The 23,960-nt window shown below is 52.6% G+C and overlaps 1 protein-coding gene across 1 annotated transcript in view; it reads right to left on the minus strand.

Moving 5' to 3' along the window:
* The window catches only part of NEURL1 (neuralized E3 ubiquitin protein ligase 1), a 102,900-nt gene extending 81,383 nt beyond the window's left edge, over positions 1-21,517 (minus strand). The window contains exon 1 of the mRNA XM_023206565.3: positions 20,749-21,517. Within this exon, the coding sequence (XP_023062333.1) occupies positions 20,749-20,833 (85 nt within the window). The 5' untranslated portion in view covers positions 20,834-21,517. The remainder of the gene's footprint in view (positions 1-20,748) is intronic.
* Positions 21,518-23,960: the final 2,443 nt, after the last annotated feature.

Below are 23,960 nucleotides of genomic sequence, written 5' to 3' on the forward strand. Positions count from 1 at the left end.
TTGTCATCCACTTTCACTTTCACAGCTGAGATAAATGTTTCACTAGGTGGTGGCTTGTTCTTGGCAACAAGATGATCTTTTGTAAATGAGTGTCTCACTGACCTTGCAGAAGTGAAAGTTTACTACACCTTTATAAACAGGCTTGGCTAATGTACTAGCGTGACTGCTAAAAGAGCAGTGACTGGAATTTTCATAGTAAACAATGCAGCATCTCCTGCCCTAATTTCCCCAGCACCAGGGGCCTTCTAGTCAGGATTTCCCAGGCCCACACTTTCTAACATCTCTCTTTCCTTTTCCAGCCCCACACTGGTCAGTTACAGCTTCCTACGTCCCAGCTGTGTGTTTCCTGTGAAAAGAATAAGAGGGTAAATGAGAAGTTATTTTAAAGGACATGAAGTGGGGAACTTCCTCTGGAAAGAATATCTAAACACACACTTGATGTTTCTCTTTTTTTTTTTTTTTTTTGAGACAGAGTCTTACTCTGTCGCCCAGGCTGGAGTGCAGTGGCACGATCTTGGCTCACTGCAACCTCTGCCTTCCAGGTTAAAGCGATTCTCCTGCCTCAGCCTCCCAAGTAGCTGGGATTACAGGCGCCTGCCACCACATCCGGTTAATTTTTGTATTTTTAGTACAGACGGAGTTTCACCATGTTGGCCAAGCCAGTCTCAAACTCCTGACCTCAGGTGATCCACCGGCCTCAGCCTCCCAAAGTATTGGGATCACAGCCATGAGCCACCTGCCCAGCCTGATGTTTCTTGAGTAGGGGACTGAGATACAGCTAAGGCCACAGGGTGGTGAGGTGGAGGCGGGGAGCTGTCCAGAGAGAAGCTGGCCTGAGGCACCTAGAGTTTAGCACACCCCTGTCCCAGTGGCCCTGGGCACGCATGCTTCCTGCCCCACTCCCTACCCTATGCATGGGGCCCTTAGGGTCCCTGGGTTTTGAAGTAGCTGCCTCGAATTAATAGCCCAGTTAATAAGTGTCAGAGTCAAGGTCTGAACCCAAGATCTGCCTGTCAATGTCAAGCTCACTCCCTTGCCACAGTGCCAGGGGCTACTCCCTCTGCTCCCCACCAGCCCTGCCCTTCTCGGCGGGGCTGGGGGTCCGAGCAGGAGGACTTCCCCAGACAAACTTCTGGGTCTGAGGGGCCAGAGTCTGCACAATCAGGAGTCTTGAGTGAAGAGAAGCCCAGGGGCAGATGGCCTAGGCTGGGGCAGGAGGGGTCAGAGAGCAGAGGCCTCAAGGAGAGTCCACGTCCTGCTTGACAAGGAAGAGGAACCTGGGCACAGAGAGGGATAGAAACCAGCCCGGGGACACAGTCCACAGCAGGTAAGAAACACTCCCTTTGGGAGGCCGAGGCGGGCAGATCACGAGGTCAAGAGATCGAGACCCTCCTGACCAACATGGTGAAACCCCATCTCTACTAAAAATACAAAAAAAATTAGCTGGGCGTGGTGGCGCATGCCTGTAGTCCCAGCTACTTGGGAGGCTGAGGGAGGAGAATCACTTTAACCCCAGGAGGCAGAGGTTGCAGTGAGTGCAGAGGTTGCACTGCACTCCAGTTTGGCGACACAGCAAGACTCTGTCTCAAAAAAAAAAAAAAGAAAAAAATGAAAAAGAAACACTCCCCAACTCAGTTCATCCAGGAGACCTCCTGGGAGGGGTGCAAAAAGAAAAAGAAAATGAAAAAAGACTGAGCCTCCGGGACAGATGGGGGAAACCAAGGCCAAAGTCACACTGACAACAGCAGGGTCACGGCCAGACCCAGCTCTCCCAGCCTCTTGGACACCTCTCCCTCTCCTCTCACCTCCCCTCCTCCTCTCCCACAGCCCTCCCCTGGCCTCACTGGCCCAGGCCTCACACTAGGCTGCCCAGAGGTCTTGGGGGATTCCCAAGCTGCCGACCACTGCAACCAGATTCACCAGTGCCCCTGCCCTCCCACCCCCGACCCTCACCGGCTCCTAGGCCAGAGGCACCCTGGCCCCACAGTATAGAGGTCTGAGAACCAGGGAAGCAGGGACCCTGGGTTCTAGACCTCCACCTGCTTCAACTTGCCCTGTGAGTCTGGGTAGGTCCCTGCTCCTCTCTGAGCCTCAGTTTCTCCTCTGTGAACTGACAGAGTTTGACGTGACCCCAGACATTCTCCATTCCTGAGGCACCAGGCGTGGCTCGCGTCTGTCGCAGTCTGTGAATCTGGCGGGAGCCGACGTATCCCAGGGCTAGCCTCTGTGGCACAGGCACCTTGGTGACCTTTGGAGAGGCCACTCAGGCCACACCCTGGGGCAGGGCCCAGTGGGGCCTCCCCAAAGCCCCCAGTGTCTCCCAGTGAAAAACAATGAATTTCATTCCAAATAAGGGAACTACAGCAAAGTTCCCTGCCACGGCCCAGTTCCGGCTGGTTTATGTTAGCTGGACAAGACTAAACAGACCTTCACATTCCCAATAGTAAGCACTAAAAATGAAAACGTGCCTGCTTGTCTCCGGAGCACTGGGGCAAGGGAGAGGCCGGTGCTCCCTCCCGAGAGGCTCAGCAGACCTGGGGGCTGCTAGGGAGGGCTGCTGGGGAGCGAGCAAGACGTCAGCAGGCAGCAAAGCGGGGTGGGCAATGGGTGATGGTGGCCACGGTGGTCTAGGGGGGTGTAAGTGGAGAAGAGCAGGGGATTCTTTGTGTTGTAGAGGTGGGAATGTGACAGGGAACCAGAAACGAGAAGGTAGAGAGACAGAGAAAGAGACGCAGGGAAGGAGTGAGGCAGCCACAGACCCTAGAAGACCCTAGAAGCCCCCACCACCTGCCTTGACTGGGAGGCCAGGAGGGAGGGAAGAGGGGAGAGAAGGGACCCAGCCACTTCCTGGACAACACAGCACCTTGTTCCCAGGCCCCCTCCTGCCTCCCTCAGTGTGGACACAACTAGCTTGAGATAAGAATTTAATTATTTACAAAACAGAGACACCTGAAGCAAGACTGCCCTCCCCTTTCCCACACAAGCCTCCCTCCACACATACCTGCCCTCGAGCCCAGCCCAACCCTGCGGGCGCTGGGAGAACTGCCAAGCAGCACAGCTCCCATCCTTTTTAGGTTTATTTGGTAGAGACGGGGTTTCCCCCATGTCACCCAGGCTGGTCTTGAACTCCTGGGCTCAAGCAATCTACTCACTTCAGCCTCCCAAAGTGCTGGGATTCCAGGCGTGAGCCACCTCGCCCAGCCATAGTTCCCATCTTAGAAATGACTAAATTAACACTCGGAGGGACAGGGAAGTGCTCTGCCCAAGGTCGCCCATCTGTGGCTGGCAGAGCCAGGACCAGTGGTCCCCACAGCTTCTGAGTCCTGTGAGTTGGCTCCACAGCCTCAGGCCACACTGTCACTGGTCAGCCTTGCCTCATGGCTACACACAGGTGGCTCCATGTCCTCCATCAGCTCCTTACCCACTCCCAAGAGAAAGCCCCTCTCTGTCCACCCGAACTTCTCCACCATTCTTCAAAACAAACCCCTTCTCCTGGAAGCTCTCCCTGATTCCATTCAGCCTAACTGACCACTCTCTCCTCTGACCTCTGACCTCCCTCTGCCCGAGTAATCAGCAGCACAAGTTCTATAAGGGCAGAACCATGTCTGCCTCCAGAGCCTGGCACAGGCCTGACACCTAAAGAGCACCCAAAGAACATCTGTGCCATCAATGAATAATGAATGAAGCAATGGTTCCATCTTGCTCTTGTCTGGGCCCCCGAGCTTGGTATTCAGAAAATGTCATTTCAGCAGAGAACTGATTGGACGTGGCTGCGGCAGTCCTGAAGGGCCCATAGAAGAAAAGTTTGAATTCCCCAGAATCAGCCCATTCTTGCATGAATTTCCAAACACAGTTGAGTGCCTACTGTGTGTGCCAGGCACTAGTGGCAGTGATACGGCAGTAAGCAAGAGAGACAGTAAAAGACACAGACAAGCAAACAGGCCTGGCAGCTAGTGTGATCAGTGCGAGGATGGTGAAGCCAGAGAGGGACAGCAGAAGCCATCTAACCCACCCGGTGGTCAGGGAAGGCTTTCTAGAATAGGCGAAGCTAAGCCAAGACCTGAAGGATGAGCCCAACGAGGGCAACCATAGCACTCAAGCATTACCTCAAATAAGGAATTAGGACATGGAGAAGTTAAGCTTTGGGGCCCAGGGAGCCAAGACAAAGTCTAATTCCAGAGTGTATGCCTCAGCTGCAGTGCATTCTATCCTGCCTGTCTTTCCTCTTCCCTCCTTGCACTCCAGGTCCCCCCAGATGCTGCTGGAGAATTCCAGAGGCCTGCTGGGCTGTACCAGCGTCAGCATGTGGGTTGGGTTTCCATAGCCCAGTGGGACCCCCAGGCCTCTCAGCCTCTCAGGTTCCATAGCCAGGCCAAGACAGGGGGCCTGGGGGTCCCTGCGGACCCAGACAGAGCTCCCCCTGTGTCCCTGGGACAGACTGGCTGGTGGAGAAAGCTCCCCCTCTTCTCAAGCACCTGAGTCTCCTGGGCTGCAGGGAAAGGACTCTGTCCCAAAGATGTCCTCTCAGAACACAGAAGAGATTGCCCTAGACCTGTAACGCATGTCCGCCACTCACTCCTGTCCTATCGCCTGTTTTGGTAAAACAAAGGAGGACCTCTGAGACGGGGAAGTCCACCTGCAGCAGGGTGGATGGGAGCTAAGAGGCCAAGGCAGGAGCGCCCCCATTCAAGGCCCACTGGCAATGGTGTGACCAGGGCAGTGGGAACGGGAAACAGCGGGGTGGGGAGGCCCTGGAAACATCCAGGAAATAAGGCCAAGACCACCTGCCTCAGAAACTTCTAGGGGGGTCTTGAGCAACACCCGGGAAGGAAGAGGGCTTCCCAGAGCTCAAAGCCCAGGACAAATGGAATGGAATTTTTTCTTCCCAGCAACTTTAGCTCTCCAAGAGAAGGATCCACATTGGAGGTAGCAAGAGAGAAACAGAGGAGGGGTGTGGGTGGCAGCCCTATACAGACACAGATGTCTCTCAGGCAGAGGTCAACCCAGCCAGGGGTGAAGGACAGCCCCTCTGGGTCCCAGCCCCTCAGCACAGCACAAGGGAGACAGCTGCACTGCTTCAGATCCTGGCTTGCCACATGTCTTTGCCCACTGCCTGGCCTAGGTAAGAGCTGGCCTACAAGGAGGGGGGCTGTTGGCCCAACCTGGCCCATCTCCCACCCCACAGAGCCACACGCCAACCCCCAGGGACCCAGATTTAACATGTCCCACTCGATGTGTGCTCACTCTCCCCAGGGGCCGCTCAGCACACGTTAAGATCCAATTGGCACTAATTGGACCAAGCTGGCAGTGCCCAGGGCAGCCTGAGTCCTGTCACCATGGATTTGACTCACCAAGCAATGGCTGTGGGTGTCTACGGAGCCCACCATTAGTGTCATTTTGGGAAGCTCAAGTGAACATGGATGGTGCTTTGTGAGTCAACATCACTGTCTGGCCAAAGCTTGCAGCCAGAGACCTAGAGCTTGTAAGTGACTTATCCACAAATAGTCTTACATCCAGGCCAGGGCTGAAGCCTGGGCCTCCCAAGTGTCAGCTCAGAGGTTGCTCTACTGGCCTCTTCATCTGCTGATGGCCCCAGGAAGTCTTCTCTAGAAGAGGAAGGAGGTCTAGCTCTTCCCTTCCTCCCAGGATACAAGACCTCCACCCTGATCATCAAACCCTGCCCAAGGAGGGAACCTCAACCCAATTCTAGAATACTGGGCTCCAAAATGGACTCTTGGCCACAAGATTCAAACACAATCACAAATCCTGGACCCTGAAACGGAAACCTGCCCTCCAGGAATGGAACCCTCACCCCAACCTGGAACCCACACCCCAAAATGGGAGCCTCAAGAACAGCCCAGAATCTTGCCTGCAGAAATAGCACCTTCACCCCAAAATATCACCTCATGCCTCAGGAACTGAGAACCTTAGCACCAGACAGAAAACCTCCACTTTCAGAACAAGTCCTGAATCTTGGCAAGGGATCTATCTCTTCAAAAGTCAATCCAGCCTCTTCTTATATACTACTGAGCCGCACAATGACATTTTGTTCAATGACAGATCACATATAAGGCAATGATCCCATAAGATTATGATGAAGCTGAAAAATTCCTATCACCCACTGATGTCGTAGCCATGATAACATCATCGTGCAATGCATTACGTTACCTTTTCTATGGTTAGATGCATAAATACTCACCCTTGTGTTACCACTGCCTGCAGTATCCAGCACAGTAATGCTATATAGGTTTGTAGCCAAGGAGCAATAGGCCACACCACACAGCCTAGACGTGCAGGAGGCTACACCATCTAGGTTTGTGTAAGTGCACTCTGTGCTGTTGCCCTATGATGAAATCGCCTAACAACACAATTCTCAGAATGTGTCCCCATTGTTAAGCCACACACAACCGTATTTGGTTTCTTCTTTTTCTTTTTTTCTTTCTTTTGAGACAAGAGTCTCGCTCTGTCACCCAGGCTGCTGGAGTGCAGTGGTGCGATCCTGGCTCACTGCAGCCTCTGCTTCCTGGGTTCAAATGATTCTTCTGCCTCAGCCTCCTGAGTAGCTGGGACTACAGGTGTGCGCCACCACACCCAGCTAATTTTTTTTTTTTTGTTTTTTTAATAAAGATGGGATTTTGCCATGTTGGCCGGGCTGGTCTCAAACTCCTGACCTCAGGTGATCCACCCGCCTCAGCCTCGTGTTAAGGAGGTGAAGCTAAGGCAAAGCCACCCAAAGTGCTGGGATTACAGGCATGAGCCACCGCACCCAACCCTGTATTTGGTTTCTTTAACACAACCTCAACTTGGGGGATCAGATGAGGAAACCCAAGATCCCTCAAACAGCTTCTTTTACATTTTGCGGGGAAGGAGGCAGGACTCCCTCATGCACGCAGAGCCCTAGTTTCCCGGCGGGCTGCCCTCTGAGGCCGAAACGTTCATGTGAGTGACATTCTGCTCCCTCATGACCTATCCCAACCGCTTCCTCCAACCCCTGGGCCCACATCAGGGTCTGCAGTCTGGCTGGTCTCCTCAGTCGCACAGATCTGCAAACGCCAGCCTCAGAAAGGGAAGACCCCTTCTGCCCCTCTCAGGCACTGGCTAAGCCCTCTCAGCCCTCCAAAGAGGCGGTTTCCTGCATAGGACTTGAGGAGGTGTGGGTGAGAAAGTCTGTCCACCCAGACAGGGCTGGCACTCCATTGAGTCCAAAGTCTGCCTTTGTCCCTCAGGGCTGGAAGAGAAGTCAGGGCGCTCAGAGACAGAAAAAGGTCCTGGCTGTATCCTGAGGATGAGACTCGAGAATGGATGTCACCCTAATGCTGATTCAAAGAGGCCCCAGGAAGAGGCCCAGGAAGAATCTGAACAAGATTTGGAAGATCGGACTTTCACAGTCCTGTGGAAATTCGGACTCAGTGTCTCCTCTGTGAAGTGTGCTGTGAATCCTGTCATGGGAGAGGAGGGGGTTGGTTACATGCGTTTCAAATTCGAGGGACCTGACCCTGTGAGAAGTCCCCAAGCCCAGGGGCAGAGACAGGCGTTTCCTCCTCTCGCCACTTTCCCAGCTGTTGCCTGGTTCTCAGCCACTCTTCCGCATTCTGTTTTACTACAGGGCCATCCATCCAGTCCCTCTTGCTTGTCCATCTCTTGACAGTTTTATAATTTAATAAGTGCTGAGCCCCAGGGTGGGGGTCTGGGGCTTTGATCTCCACTCTGGGAAAGCCAGAGCAACCTTGGCCTGTCCCGGCTGATTTATGGCCACCTTTCAGGGGCTTGTGTGTGTGTGGCTGGGAACTGGCACCCACAGGGAGGGGAGCCACCTGAGAAAGCCTGGCCAGGGCAGGGCTGCAGGTCCCTGGCAGAGAAGAAGCCAGGTGCACATCACACCACAGGTGCTGCCTCTACCCTCCTGGGAGCCACCTGTGATAGGCAGAGGGGACATTAATAATTGATGGTGTCCCAAGGGGTAGGGATGGAACCAACAGGTCAGGGCCTGCCCAGCCTGCTCACCTGTCTCTCTTCCTGGCTCTAACACCTCATACCCATGGCAGGAGCACAGGTCCCAAGTGTGCATACACTGACCTTCCACAGAGCCCCCAGGTGCACGTTCACCACTGCCGTTCAGAGATGGCACAAGCAGCTCCCCAGCAGCTCCCTCTCCTCGACCCATCTCCAAAGCTTCAAGTCGACCTTCTAAAGTATCTCCCAAGTCAGTCTGCTTGCCTGCCCAACTCTGACAGAAGCCACACCTCTCTCCTTGCATACAGGACTACAGTGGACTCCTGCCTGGCCCCTCTGCACCCCTCCCCATCTCTTGCCCCAAGAGCCTGCTGGCACATCTAAGTGATCCAATCACTCTTCTGTTTAAGGCTTTTCAATGGTTCCCCTCAGGCATCACACTCCAAGCAGAGCATTTGCATCACATTTGGGGCCAGCACTTGTCCCCCTCAGGTGTTCCTCTGGAGTCAGCTTCCAGCAGCTCCAAGAGCATCATCCTGCAAGGTCTGAGCCTCGGGATCTTGTTACTGCTTGGTCCAATCCAGCTTTATGACCTTGGGCAGGTCTGGGGCCAAGGGGACCTGAGATGAGAAAGCAGGTAGGGCAAAACAATCTCCATGATACATTTAGGTTCTGATGTTTGAAACAGTGGCCACCGGCCCTTCCACCAGGCACCAAGCACAGGCCTGACCACCTGCCACACCTTCTCCCCTCGGGAAGAATGTGTTTAAAGGAACATTAGCTGGAAAGAGCATGGCAAGAAAAGGAAAAGAAAGCAGAAGTGGGCCGGGCACAGTAGCTCACACCTGTAATCCCAGCACTTTGGGAGGCGGAGGTGGGCAGATCACTTGAGGTCAGGAGTTCAAGACCAGCCTGGCCAATATGGTGAAACCCTGTCTCCACTAAAAATACAAAAATTAGCTGGGCGTGGTGGTGCACACCTGTAGTCACAGCTACTTGGGAGGCTGAAGCATGAGAATCACTTGAACCCGGGAGGCAGAGGTTGCAGTGAGCCAAGACTGTACCACTACACTCCAGCCTGGGCGACAGAGTGAGACTCCGTCTGAAAAAAAAGAAAAAGAAAAAAAAAGAAAGCAGACAGCAGACGTGGAGGAGGAGGAGGAGGAGGAGGAGGAAGGGAGGACCCTTCTGCCAATAGGGACCGATTGAATTGGACAAGGAAGGCCCATGAGTATGTCAGGAAAGAGACCATGCCCAGTACTCACCTCTCAATTCTCCATACCCAGCACCATGCCTGGCTCAGAGCAGGCACCAACACATGAAATTAATCAGCTGGAATATGCTTACAGCCTCATTCTACCCTGATCGGGCCAGAGTGCCTCCTCCCCTCCCTCTCAGGGGCACTTGGACACCCACCCTTGGACATACATATTCTGGACTGCCTCATGCCCTGGAGAACATCAGCCTCTCAGCAGACACCAGGCAGGGGCTGGGGCAAGCCAAGTGGGAAGGATGAAGGTGAAAGCCAAGAGCATGTGGACCTGCCATCATCTTAATCCTAGCAACCTCGCCTGTCAACATTCTCGCTTTTCCGTTGTCACCCCAACCGCTGGAGCTGCCAGGATGGCATTCTAGGGCAACAAGGCTAAAGAAGGCCATCCAGGTAACCCAGCAGACATACCTCCCTCCTCTGTCCCCCCATCCCAAGGAGCGTCCTCTCTCCTCCTCCTCCCCTGTCCCCACACAGACAGTCTGTGACCAGCAATGTACTTCCACAGACAGAATGAGTGAGAAGGGGGTGGGACACCTCTGAGAAGCAAGGAAGCAGCTACTTAATGACTTTCTGCTGAAAGTTCCTTGGCTAGGAGGGCTGGGGTGACTCTGACCAGGGCTCAGCCCCGTTGTACCTGGCAGCAGCTCTGAGCCAGTCCTGAGCTCCTTCTCCTAAGAACACCCTTCATGTGGCCTCCATACCCAGCTCAACTGGGGTAGTACTGCCCCCTCTAGGATGCTTTTTAAGATACAGAAGAGCTGGCTGGACACAGTGGCTCACCCCTGTAAACCCAACACCTTAGGAGGCTAAGGTGGGAAGATCACTTGAGGCCAGGAGTTTGAGACCAGCCTGGGCAATATAGTGAGATCCCATCTCTACAAAAATTAAAAAATTAGCTGGGGCTGAGGGCGATGGCTCACACCTGTAATCTCAACATTTTGAGGGGCCGAGGTGGGCAGATCATCTGAGGTCAGGAGTTCAAGACCAGCCTGGCCAACACAGCAAAACCTCGTTTCTACTAAAAGATACAAAAATAAGCCAGGTGTGGTGGTGGGTGCCTGTAATCCCAGCTATTCGGGAGGCTGAAGCAGACAGAATTGCTTGAACCCAGACTCGGAGGCTGCAGTGAGCTGAGATTGCACCAGTGCACTCCAGCCTGGGCAGCAGAGCAAGACTCCGTCTACCAAAAAAAAAAAAAATTAGCTGGGTTTGGTGTTGTGTGCCTGTAGACCCAGCTACTCAGGAGGCTGAGGTGGGAGGATCGCTTGAGCCCAGAAGGTTGAGGCTGCAGCAAGCCAAGGTCATGTCCGCCGCACTCCAGAGCCTCGGCAACAAGGCAAGACTCTGTCTCTTAAAAAAAAAAAAAGATACAGGAGAGCTATTATTTTTAATGGCACATTGGCATTTGGAGCGGCCAGTGGCATTTAATCGGCAGGGGCCAAGGATGAGAAATGAACAGTTCATGCCTAATATGCTAGTAGCTTCCCATCTGGGAACTGAGGCCAACTCCTACTCATTTTCAGGTCACTTCCTAGAGAAACCTTCCCTGAACCCCAAGACCAAGTCAAGTTCCCCCCTTATAGTTCCCTAGTTTCTCCTTCAAAGCCTTTACCCAGAGATAATTGTTTGGGTAAGAAATTAAAGAAATAGTGGAGCAGAACAGTTAAAGATTACGGGGCCTCTGGCCTCCAGGAGGTGGAACGTAACACCCCACCCCTTGTGGAGGGTAAACCCCACCCCTTAAGTGTGGGCTGCACACAGTGACTTCCTTTCAAAGAATGCAATGGAAAGGGAGGAAAGTGTAACTTTAACTGCACAATGGAGAGACCTGACAAGCACTCCCTCAGCCAGGCGCTCAAGGTCAACATCAACAGCAATGAGTCATGTTGACAGCATGTGCCGTTGATATGATGGAAAATGGCACTTTACCTCTGTGGTCTTTCACTCCAAAACCTGAAACCGCAATCTAATCATGAGAAGAACACCACAAAAATCCCAAAAGAGGGACAGTCTACAAATACGTAACCAGTAATCCTCAAAACTGTCAAGGTCATCAAAAGTAAGGAAAGTGTGAGAAATTGTCACAACCAAGAGGAGCCTAAGAAAACATGACAACAGGCCAGGCGCAGTGGCTCCCGCCTGTAATCCCAGCATTCTGGGAGACCGAGGAGGGCAGATCACAAGGTCAGGAGTTTGGGACCAGCCTGACCAACATAGGGAAACCCCATCTCTCTAAAAATACAAAAATTAGCCAGGCGTGGTGGTGTGTGCCTGTAATCCTAGCTACTCAGGCAGCTGAGGCAGGAGAATCCCTTGAACCTGGAAGGCAGAAATTGCAGTGAGCTGAGATGGCGCCACTGTACTCCAGCCTGGGTGACAGAGTGAAACTCTGTCTCCAAAAAGATAAATAAAATAAAAGTAAAAATAAAAATAAAAAATAAAATACTAGTGCACACCCATAGTCTCAGCTACTCAGGAGGCTGAGGAGGGAGGATCCATTGAGTCCGGGAGTGAGGCTGCAGTGAGCTGTGATCACGCCACTGCACTCCAACCTGGGCAACAAAACAAGACCCTGTCTCAAAAAAAAAGTGGGGGGTGGCAGGGAGGGGAGCACAGCATGAGCTCTAGCACACAGATATTAGCAATTGTCATCTCCAGATTCATTTTTATGCGTTTGTCATTTTTGTTCCCGTCTGCCTTCCCACTAAAGGGCAAGCTGGAAATGGTGAGAACTGACCTATTGCGTTTCTCACCATATCCGCGTGCCCAGGAGGGTGTCTGGCCCATGGCTGATGGCCGTCAGCTGATGCTTAGTTTGTTAAACAATGAAATGAGCTCTCCCACCCCCCTCTTACCCTCCCCATCAGTGCATCCCACAAACCCCGACTGTCATCCTCAGAGAACTTCAGTTCCCAAGCCCAGTGCCGGAGCCCCGCCCCCCCTTGGAACTGTTACTAGAGCAGAGAAAAAGCCAAGGCCTCCCACCTGCCTCCCAGTGACTCCTGCTTATTCCCTCCTCCTCTTCTCTTAGCCCTTCTTTTTCTCTAAGCTCTGCCCTCTTACCCCCTACAAGTGTCAACACCTGCTCATTTCCCAAAGCCATCCGGGGAATGACTCCTGATAAGCATCTTTTAATAAACTCTGGAGCTGGATCTGTCATCCAGAAGCTATATTCTCCCTCTCCCCAGTCCCCCTACCACCTCCCACTTCTTGGGCTGGCCCACTAGCGCCTCTGGTCTGGCCAGGTGGGACCCACAGGCTCCATAGGGCCTTTGGACTCAGGCTTGCTGGAAATGGGCAAAAGGCGGCCCAGGCTGTTTCTGAAGCTGGCCCTCCTATCCGCCTGCTTGTCTCAGCAGTCGGGGCCAGTTCTGCCCGTGCCACCCAGCCTGATGCTGGCCAGTTCACTTCCCTCCATCCCTGAGGCAGGTTTCCCAGGCGTTACCAAGGAGACCACTTGCATCCTGCCCAGGGTTGCCAAAGCAACGGGCTCAGCGTGAAGCAGCCCCTCAGCTCTAGCCCCTGGGTGTGCAGGTCCAGGAACGAGACAGGCACAAACTAACAAGAAACAGGCAGCCCTAGCATGCCCTGGGCAGTGCCCAGCTCCCACCCTCCTTCCTACCCTCACTCTTCTTCCTTCTCTTACCGCTTTTGCTCATCCTGCCTCCATTTTGGGCTCTGTGATTTAGAACCAATGCCTGTGCCTCACTGTGCACACCTTGGAAGCAAGCACATGCCATCTGCTATGGACTGAATTTTACCTGCCCCTCAATATTCATATATTGAAACCCTAATATGCAATATGATATGACTATATTTGGAGATAGGGCCTTTAGGAGGTAATTAAGGTTAAATAAGGTCAGAGGGGTGAGGTCCTGATCTGAAAGGATTAGTGGCTTTATAATAAGAGGAAGAGAGAAAGATCACTCTCGCTCCATATGCACATGCCAAGAACAGGCCATGTGAGGTCACAGCAAGGAGGAGCCACCTGAAAGCCAGGAAGAGGGCCCTCAATGGAACCTGACCGTGCTGGCACCTCGATCTCAGATTTCCAGCCTTCAGGACTCTAAGACAATGCATTTCCATTGCTTAAGCCATCCAGTCTGTAGTATTTTGTTATGGCAGAACAAGCAGACCAAGACACCATCCCAGAGGGCCCATGAAAAGAGTCCTAATATGGAGAAATTCTCCCCCAAGATCAGTTTGCTCCCTGATCAGCTTCGGTGTCCGGGGTAGAAATCCCAGCCCTGCTCTTTCCTAGCTCAGTGTTTCTGAGCAGCACTCTTCACATCCTTTAGTCTCGGCTTTCTCATGTATAAAATGGGAACAATAAGAGCCTGGCACAGTGGTGTGCACCTGCAGTCCCAGGAGGCTGAATCAGGAGGATCGCTTGAGCCCAGGAGTTCGAATCTAGCCTGGGTAACATAGAGAGACTCTATCGCTACAATAAATAAATAATGGCCGGGCGTGGTGGCTCACACCTGTAATCCCAGCACTTTGGGAGGCCGAGACGGGCGGATCTCCTGAGGTCAGGAGTTTGAGACCAGCCTGGCCAACATGGTGAAACCCTGTCTCTACTAACAATACAAAAATTTAGCTGGACTTTGGTGGTGGGTGCCTATAATCCCAGCTACTCAGGAGGCTGGGGCAGGAGAATCACTTGAACCCAGGAGGCAGAGGTTGCAGTGAGTAGAGATCGCGCCATTGCACTCCAGCCTGGGTGACAAGAGCAAAACTCCGTCTCAAAATAATAATAATAAATAATAAAATGGGAATAACACCTACCTCTCCTTTTGGGAAGATTAAATGAATTTATTTACATTAATACTCCTAGCATCAGAACTTGGGCTTCTTAAAAATCCTTTCATTGCTGGTTTTTTCTTTTTTCTGACTGTGAGCAAGAGTCCTACTGCCCATAGCTGTGGGTTGGGAATGCTTCCAGACTTGCCCATGGGAACCCCAGATGAGCAGATCAGCTTGGCTATCACACCCAGCCCTTTCAGCTTGGCCTAGGACAGAAGACTGACAGCCTCTGTGAACCTCTCAGCAGCTCCAGATGCCTCATCCCCTCCTCTCCCCAGCCTGCCTTCCACCACCGTTGGTGTTGTTGAACACCACAAAAGCCGTCCATGGCTCTCAATGCCTACAGGATAAAATCTAACTTCCTCGTCCTAATATCATAGGCCTTCCAAGATATGACCCCAGCCTACCTTCAAAGATTGACCTGTTAACCTCCCCACTGGGGACCCCACATCCAGGCAAGAGGACTGCTCACCATCCCTGAACACACCCTGTGTTTCTCTGCCTCTGTGCCTTTGCTGCCAGCCCACTCACCAAGACGCCCTTCTAGCTCCCCTCCAAATCTCCCCCATCCAACTCTGGGCTCTCCTCCTCTGAGAAGCCTAGTCCCACTTCCTCCAACTTTGTCAGAGTAGGACTGTTCCGAGGCCCCAGAGTCAAAACAGTTCTCAGATCTTGACGATCTTGTTAAACGTGCAGGTTTGAGGGCCCCATCCCCAATGTATTCTGAATCGGGGGTCTGAGCTGGGGGCTGGGAACCTGCAGGGTAGACATGCTTCCAGCCAACGCTGATGCAGGCAGTAGAAAAACCTCACTCTGAGAAACACTGGCCCCAAAGAACTGCAAGCTTCCTCCAAAGTGTCTGATGGATCTACTGTCTAAAACCCTGAAGAAAGCGTAAGGGGTGGAGGCTGGGAATTCCAGACTAGCACGGCCCTCCTGATCCTCTGGTTAGCCAAGGGAGAAAGCATCAAGAACCCCATGGTGTGCCCTTTCCCAGCCCTGGGGCTCTGTCCAGAGACTCAAAAATTACTCCCCCATCTCTCTCCCGCAATGAAAGATAGAGCCCACCCAAGACTAAATGCTACAGGGGCAGGATAATGCAGCAATCACAGTAATAAACTCTCAAGTCTGAGAGCCCTGGCTTTGAATCCCAGCCCCATCAGCTTCTGTGTGGACTGGGATAGGTTACTTAACCTCTCTGAGCCTCTTTTCCCCCATCTGTAAAACAGTGACAATGCTACCTCCTTCCATAGGTTGTTGGGAGGGTATTAATGGAAATAATCCACATATAAGAACTTGGTACATAGTAACCACCCAGGGCATGGTAGCTATTGTAAATATTATCACGACAATTAACATAACAGGGTTCAAAGGTAAAACTGAACTGAAAACCAACAGAGCATGCAGGATGGGTGCTCTGGGTTCAACATGCGGCTGACGCAGCCAGTCACTCTGAGGAGGCCACCAGGCACCCCCCAGATCCGTCTGCTGCATTCCCGGGGGCGGAGAGCTGGATGAGCTCACCTAATCTGCAAGCGTCATGACAACCAAGGAAGGAGCCCAGACAAGAGCTGAGGGAAGATCTGTGGGTTGACCAAAGAATGGAGACCTTGAATATCCCATTATGGTAATTGAAGCAGGGAAGGGTATGATGAAGATAGTACTTTGGGAGAATCACTCTGGCAGTATCAAAGGAGGGACCAGAGGCAGAGAAGCCAATTAAGAAGGCAGCTGTGGCAGTATCTGAGATGAGGACCCAGATCAGGGAAGTAGCAGCGAGAATGTGAATGCAGAAAAATGGCTAGGGGCTGACCACAGTGGCCCCAGCACTTTGGAAGGCCAAGGCAGGAGGTCTGCTTGAGCCCAGGAGTTCCAGACCATCCTGGGCAACATGGCAAGATGCCATCTCTTAAAGAAACCTACAAAAATAAGCCAGGACTGGTGGTGTGTGCCTGCGGTCCCAGCTACTTGGGAGACTGAGGCAGGAGGATCACTTGAGCACAAGAAGTGGAGGCTTCAATGAGCCAAGATCACACCACTGCACTCCAGCCAAAAGAAAAGAAAAAGAAGGAAGAGAAGGAGGAAGGAAGGGAAGGCAGGCAGGCAGGGAGGGAGGGAGGGAGGGAGGGAGGAAAAGAAAAATAGCTAAGACCTTGTGCACAGATAAGCCTTCCCCCGCCCCTGCTCTCATCCCCAAAGAGTAGTGAAGAAATTCAGGGTCTACAGACAAGTTCTCATGACTCACTCTGGCCCACCACAAGAATCAAGATCCTTAGTCAACCTTCACAGCTCCTCCTTCCGCCCCCCAGGAGCCTCAGCCATCATAGAAAAGAGAGTGAAAACAACAGGTGTCTCACCGGCATCACACCCAGCCAGACATGGAGGGGGACGGCCTTCCTACAGCTGTCACAACCAGTGACTTTGTGAAGTAACCAATTCAAGAAGCACCACCTTTTGAAAGATGGGAGGTGTACGTTTAGGTGTATACCCAGAAGAACCCAAAACAGGTGTTCAAACAAAGACTTAGACACAGATGTTCATAGCAACATTATTCATGAAAACCAAAAGGTAGAAACAACCTAAAGTCTTCCAACTGATGAATGGATAAGTGAAATGTGTCATATTCTTACAATAGAATATTATTCAACCACAGAAGGAAAAAAGGTGCACGCTACAACATGGATGAACCTTGAAAAGATTATGCTAAGTAAACGAAGCTTGATACAAAAGGACAAATATTGTATCCTTCCATGTATATGAAATGCCTGGAATAGGCAAGTCTGTAGAGACAAAGAGTAGATTCGTGGTTGCCAGGGATTCAGGGGAGAGGGTAACAGGAGTGACTGCTTAATGGGCATGGCGTTTCCTTTTGGAATGATGAAAATATTCCGGAATTAGGTAGAGGCGGTGGTTGTACATTACTGTACATGTACTAAATACCACTGAATTATACATTTTAAAATGACAAATGTCAGGTTATGTAAATTTTACAATAAAAAAAATGGGAGGTAGCCCATCCAGTCTCCATCTATGGGTAGCCACTGGGGCTGACTAGCCCTCCCCATGGGCTTTCCTAGGATGCCTGTCCCTCACCACTTAGCACTCAGCAGGCAGGCACTCAGAAAGACATGGGCAAGGAGGAAAATCTTTCTTCTTTGTATTTTTCTCCACGAGGCATGAACCTCCTGTGCACCCTACCCCAGTTACTCTGTGCCCCTCACTGAAAATATATACATAACTTCCATATACATATACTTTCTATTACATGTAATATATACATATACGCTCGAGCCCCTCCAAGCCTTTACTATCTGTGCCTTTCCTCCTTCTCCCACACCCTAGGACTCTGATGCATCCCTTGCCGTCTATCCAGTTCCCGCAGCTCCCTCCATGTCCAGCTCAGATCCTCCCGGATGCCCCTTCTCTGACCTCTGCCCACACATCTGGGTTTTGACAGTCCAACCAAGCAAACACTTGATTCCATTCACTCCCTCAGTCATGCCTTTCAAGTAGATCTCCAGCCTGGGAAAGGCCAGGGGTGTCTTACCTCTGAGCTGGGCACATAGGAGCTCCTCGGGCACTGCCTGTTGGTGCTAAGCCCAGAGCTACACCGTGGACCTCTCCCCTGAACACTCCTAGACCAACGCTGTTCAGAACCCAGTGGGAACCACCAGCAGCACAGTGGGGTCAGTATGTTCCCAGTAAGAAGACCAAAGTCTACCACCCGAGAGGCGATGGTGAGGTCCCATGTCATGTCAGTCTGACAGCCAGACCTATCTTAGATCTCTGATGAGTCCCAGGATCCCTAGTATACCAGGTCCCTTCCAATTGTTTTAATTAAAATGGTGAGGAATCAAGAGATTGCAATTATGTAAGGAGAGAAAAAAATCAAGACAGTCACTCCACCCCTACTCCCAGCAAATTTCTGGATGAGCACTGATAAGAATTAGAGATGAATTCTGGCTGAGTACAGACACCATCCCAGCAGAACTCTGGGTAGGCAGTTAACATCACAGCCTATCAGGTCAACACCAACACAATTAGAATGGACTTCTGGCTGACCACTGATACATCAGAGAAGACTCGTAGGTCAATGCTGACACATTTAGAAGGGAATTGGGAATAAACACTAAACAATGACAGAAAAAAGGTGATGGCTCTATTAGAGTAGAAAGATGGGAAGCAGTCCCTAGAAGTCAAGCTGAGAAGTCACCAGGATCAGTGGACCCTGGGTGAAGGACAGAGCCAACAACTGGTGGCCTTCATGGGCACACTCTGTCCTTCATTTCAGTCTTAGTAGGAGTGGGATCAAAATTCCCATGGTCACCTAGAGTAGGTGTGTGGTTGGGGGCCCCACTCCTGCCTTCTCCCAAAGACCCTAGCCACAGAGACCTCAGATCCCCACAACTCCAAATTTTAGATTAAGAAGATGCAATTAGTGGGGGGTTTCTGGGTTTCCATAGAGACAAGGATGGAGCAAGGCCTTCTCAGGAAGACAGTCTGTGAATATTAAGGGCCAAGTCAACCCTCTGGCCCCCAGCTAACCCCTGCCCCCTGAAGGACAGGGCCCAGTTTTCCCACTTCAATTTGGGCAATTATTCTTTTCCCTCATTATTCTCACTTGCAGAGAAGGTTGAGCTGAACGATATTCATAGCTTCATTAGGAATCTGTTTCCAATGCTCAGAAACAGTCTTCATACTTGCTAACGCTGAAAGCTTCTTTCTGATTACAAAAATAATATTGCTTATTATAGAAATTTCAGAAAAATGGACAATATAAAAAAGAAAAAAACAATCCCATACCATCCCATATCCAGAGGAAATCATTGTTAACCTTTTGGAAACTTTACAAGCATTTTTGCTTGTTTTGTTTTCGTTGGGATTTTTTGCATTCATATCACTTTTTAAACAAAATTGGGATCATACAGTCTTTGCAACTTTGTATTCTGTCATCATACTGTGAGCATTTTCCAAAGTCATCAAATATTCTTCACAAATATAATTTTAACGACTGCATAATATTCTACCAAGAGTATATATCACGATTACTGAGCATTTAGGTTATCCACCTAGTATAAATAGCACTGCCATGAACATCCTAGCCTAGTGCCATAAGTATATATGCCTGCATCTCCACTTCCTTAGGATCAATTCCTCTCAGTAAAATTACAAAGTCAACAAATTGATTTTTTTTTCTTTCTTTTTGCGAGACAGAGTCTCGCTCCGTTGCCCAGGCTGAACTGAGTGCAGTGGCATGATCTCAGCTCACTGCAACCTCCATCTCCCAGATTCAAGGGATTCTCCTGCCTCTGCCTCCCGAGTAGCTGGGATCATAGGCACGCACCACCATGCCCGGCTAATTTTTGTATGTTTAGTAGAGACGGGGTTTTGCCGCGTTGGTCAAGCTGGTCTGGAACTCCTGACCTCAAGTGATCCACCAGTCTCGGCCTCCCAAAGTGCTGGGATTACAGGTGTGAGCCACCGCACCTGGCCAACAAATTGATACTTTTAGAGCATCTTGACATACATTGCCATATTAATTTCCAGAAAGACCCAACAAACCCATTGATTTTCCTGAGCCAAGTGAGAGCTGAAGTTTTGAAAGAGCTGGAGTATTAGAATGCAGGACAGTGGTCCCGTCTCTCCTTCTCTTCCCTGGTCTTAAAAGTTAACTGTTCAGCAAAAGAAGGGACAGAATTCCAAGTCAAAAGGTAGGGGTCTGCAGCCTAGCACCTAGCGCTGAGGTCTGACTGGCTTTGGGAATCTGAAGCGAGCCTTGGTTCTCCTCATCTGTAAAATGGGTATAGTGTGATTAGCTGTGCTCTGCTGACTACCCCAAGCAGTGTCCACGCCCGCTGAAAACGTATTTGAGAAAGTTCGATGCCTTGTGTTAAAGGGCACTATTGTTATCCTTCCTGAAGGAATTTAGTAGGGTCTGAGGGCCCAGGAGGACCCAGCAGTGTCTTCCAGAGGTCAGAGACAGCATTGGAAGGTTCAAGACAGGAATGGCAGGCTCGGAACGGGGAGACGGGGCCTAGGGCCACCCTGAGGGTGCTGAGTGGATCTGGGCCGATGGAGAGCAAAGACGTTCCTGGTAAATGTCCCTCTGTTTCAAGGCTGCCAGCCCCCTCTTTTCTAGGGCTCTGACTGGATATCTGGTCTTTGGGAAAATCAGAAATCAAACTAATTCAAAGGATGCGAAAAGCCAACGGCTACAAAGGACGCCAGGAACCAGCAGCTCTGAGCCTTTATTCCAGTCTGCTGTAAGCCTGTCCTGAATTTTTAAAACTCTCCCATTGGAAATGCAACTAGTGCTCCCAGCCTGGTCTCTCCAGCCCTAGGGCCGATGGAAAGGAGACCGACCGAGGTGCCTCCCTGAAGACTGACGACCCAAGCTTCCCTCCTCACTCCCCACTCCCCTATCGACCTGGCAAACATCCTTTCCCACTTCCTCAGGCTCGCCTAACACCATGGCCTAAGGGGACTCCACTGACGTTCCCAGTGCCAGCAGACAGAACTGCGCAGACCCCGCGGGACGCCATCCTCCATCACCATCATCGCCGGCTGCCCTCCACCCCCAGCACACTCCACAGCCAGAGGTGCATCTCCGGCCTCCAGACCCGCACAACAGGTGGCGTCTGCCCGTCCTCCCCAACCACACCTCCCTGGCCCTCCACCTGCGCCCCAGTCCTCCAGCTGCGCCCGGCCGGGGAGCCTACCTTTGAGGTTCTGGGGGTGGCCCCGCGGCGCGCGGCTCGGGTTTCCTCGGGGCAGCGAGGGGATACTGGAGAAGTTGTTACCCATGGCATCCGGCCCCAGGGGGTTCGGCGCTCGCGGGTGGGGGCGAGGCCGGAGAGGAGCGGAGGTGCGGTGTGCGAGTGTGCGCGCGCGGGTGCGCGCCGCCGGGGGAGGGCCCTGTTGGGGCTGCGGCCGGGGGCGGGCGGGCCTCTTCTCTGCTTCCTTTCTCGGGACTTCGCGGTCCTTGGCGGGTCCCGCCCGCCGCGGGTGTCCTGGCGCGAGCGGGGCTACCTGCCTCCCATGCCCCGTGGCGGGAGCGGGGGCCACAAGCAGGGCCCTGGGCCGGGGCCGGGGCCGCCCGGGGCTCCCCGCTTGCTGCCCGGGACGCTCGGGTTCCGGCTGGGGGTGGGCGACGCGGCGGCTCCGGCGCGCTCCCCCCGGGCCATAGAGTCAGGGCCCCCGGCGTGGGCGTTCGGCGGCTCCGAGGCAGGCTCGGTCACCGCCCCGCGGGGACGGCCGCGGCGGCGATGTGCTTGGCTCCCTCCGGCCCGCGGGTCTGCATAGAGCGGGGCTCGGCGGAGCGCGGGGCGTACTGGGGGCTCCCGACGCGGCTGGTGTCCCCCGACCGCCGCGGTGCCGCCCTCGCCGGGTCCCTCCTGCGACCGCCGCCCCCGCCCCCCGCCCCGGCAGTCGCCAGGATTCCCTCGCTCCGGTTGTTATGGTGACAGCTGCGCCGGTGAATGAGCGTCTTAGTGACACGCGCGCGCCCGCTAGGCCAGATGTGACCCCGGGGCGCGCCGCGTTCCCGTAGCCGCAAGCTCTCGGCGGCGCAGGTCCGGGTAAGACATCAGGCGAGGATGGTGGCCTCCGGGGCTGGCCTTATTCCCAGCACGGAACCATGGAACTTGCACTTGAAAACAAGGGGAGCAGGGCCGCGAGAACGCCGAGCTCCCCGGATGCGGGTGCGGGCGAGCCAGCGCTCATGTTCGGTTTCCCTAGCTCCAGGTACCGGGCCTGGCGCAGAGTGGAGAGCCCAGGGAAACATGTAAATAGACGAGTGGATGCTTGGATAAAGTAATTGAGATTAGGACCCCAGCACTTGACCCTCCGTTCTCAGCCAGGGTAGGGGCGCTAAGGCAAGGGTTCAGAGCAGGAACCCGGAGCAGTCTCACTGATGCATAGGTGCCACTGAGGGCCTTTAAATGCCCACGGACCAGACCCACAAGCCTGGAACTCTGGCCAAGCTGAGGGAACAGATCTCCGGGACAGCATCAGAAGACCACCAGCTCTGAACTGAGTGGTTCTGTTAGCTATAACAAGGTGGGAGAGAGGAGCCTATGCAACCTATGGCAGTCAAAGAAGGCTTCCTGGAGGAAGGCGGTTTCAGCAAGTGCCCTACTCATGTGGCTAGTGACTTCCTGTAGCTCAGCACTGCACCAAGAAGCCTGCAGGAAGCGAAACGGAAGTCATTCTTCTCCTACCTGGACCTGGGGCATCTTTCCTGGTCTATCAGGGATGGAAGACGTTCCAAGGTTCCCACCAGGGAATCGGCCTTCCTGCTCCTCTGAGTCATCTCTAGCTCCCTGATCTGGCTTCAGCAACTCTGATCCAGAGTCCAGTGAAGACATAGGTGGGCAGGGGGACATCTCATGTATCCTTTTCTATAATAGAAGGTTCTTCCCTCAAGTCTCCATTTGGCGGCTCCTCATTATCTAGGCACAATTCGAGTCCTGACATTCCCTGACTGTCCCAACTAAAGGACCCCTCCACTCTCAGTCACTTTCCACGATATTCCATTTTATTTTCTTCATAGCTTTGATATGTAATTTGTTTACAAGTAGCCTTTCGTCGTTTATCTTCTGCCTCCCCGCTAGAATATAAGCTCTGTGAGGGGAGAGCACAGGTCAGTCATGTTCACCAGAGTGTCCTTACCCCCTGGGGGAGTGCCTGGCACATGACAGATTCTCAGAAAATAATTGTGGAATGCATGCTTCCCACTGCGGGCCAGCAGACTCCAGCGAGATCCTTGGGAGCAGAGCCTCCTGAACCACCCTTTATTTTCCTCTCCTGCTCTCCTCCCTCCATCCCCATTCCAGGCATCATACCCTTAAATGTCTGGGACTCCAGGCAAGCTAGAAATATCTGTGACAGCCGCTCTCTCTCTGGAATCTGGAGGGAAAGACAGCCCCGACCCCGGCCTCCAGCCTCCCGGATGCCCAGGATCACGTGTGCAGGCAGCTGCAGATGGCCACAGCAGGTCAGAGATGGCTGTCTTATTTATGGGCAGTATCTTCCCAAGGCTCACTCCCAGCTAATGACTCATGCATCAGAAATCCACAGGCTCTGAATGGCAACACACTCACACATGTGCTCACATACCGCTACACTATCACACACTCACACCTATACAAGCACACACACTTATATTCCCCCTGAAATCTGCTGGAATGAAGTCACTGTGAGTGGCAGCTAGGATCAGGCCTTTCACAAGTTAGAACAGATAGGAGGACTCTGCATAGTTGAGACTCAATTCCGCTTGAGTGTGTGTGAAGTACAAGGGCCTTGCTAGGATTTACAGATGGTAGCTCCGGGTAAGTCCGGTGTGAGCAGGGGAATGGGGGAGGGGATGAGGCCCCAAAGGCAGAGAACAGCGGGGATGTCTCGAACTCCTGACCTCAGGTGATCCACCTGCCTCAGACTCCGAAAGTACTGGGATTACAGGCATGAGCTACCTCGCCTGACAAGGGGATGTCACAGGCCCCACATGGTCTACACCTGGGGCTATGGGCAAAGCAGGAGAGAGAGGAAGGTCAAAGGGAAGGAGGGAAGTGAGGGCCAGAGGTTTGTGCTCATTTGAGTCCAGAAGCAGCCCAGGTTCTGCAGCTCAGGGCAGCTTGATCCCAGGGAGTCCCAAAGGAAGGTGAGAGGCATCAGGGACAAAGGCAGGGAACTAAGGGTTGAGGAGCTGATGGGAGTATCAACGGGGCTGGGATAGGATGAGGTAGCCAAGGCATCCCTGGCGCAAAATTGAAGGAGGCATCCACTGTCAAGGTCATGCAGACACCAACCTTGCACTTAACACGAGCCTGGGAATGAGGGCCTCTTACATTTCATGCACTAGGCTCCTTTCTACCCTCACCCTAGTCCTTCAGGGAGCTCTGTACTGGAAGAGGGGACACCACTGTTAGTGTCA

This window comes from Piliocolobus tephrosceles, chromosome 9 (genome assembly GCF_002776525.5).
Source record: "Piliocolobus tephrosceles isolate RC106 chromosome 9, ASM277652v3, whole genome shotgun sequence".
Classification (NCBI taxonomy): Eukaryota; Metazoa; Chordata; class Mammalia; order Primates; family Cercopithecidae; genus Piliocolobus; species Piliocolobus tephrosceles.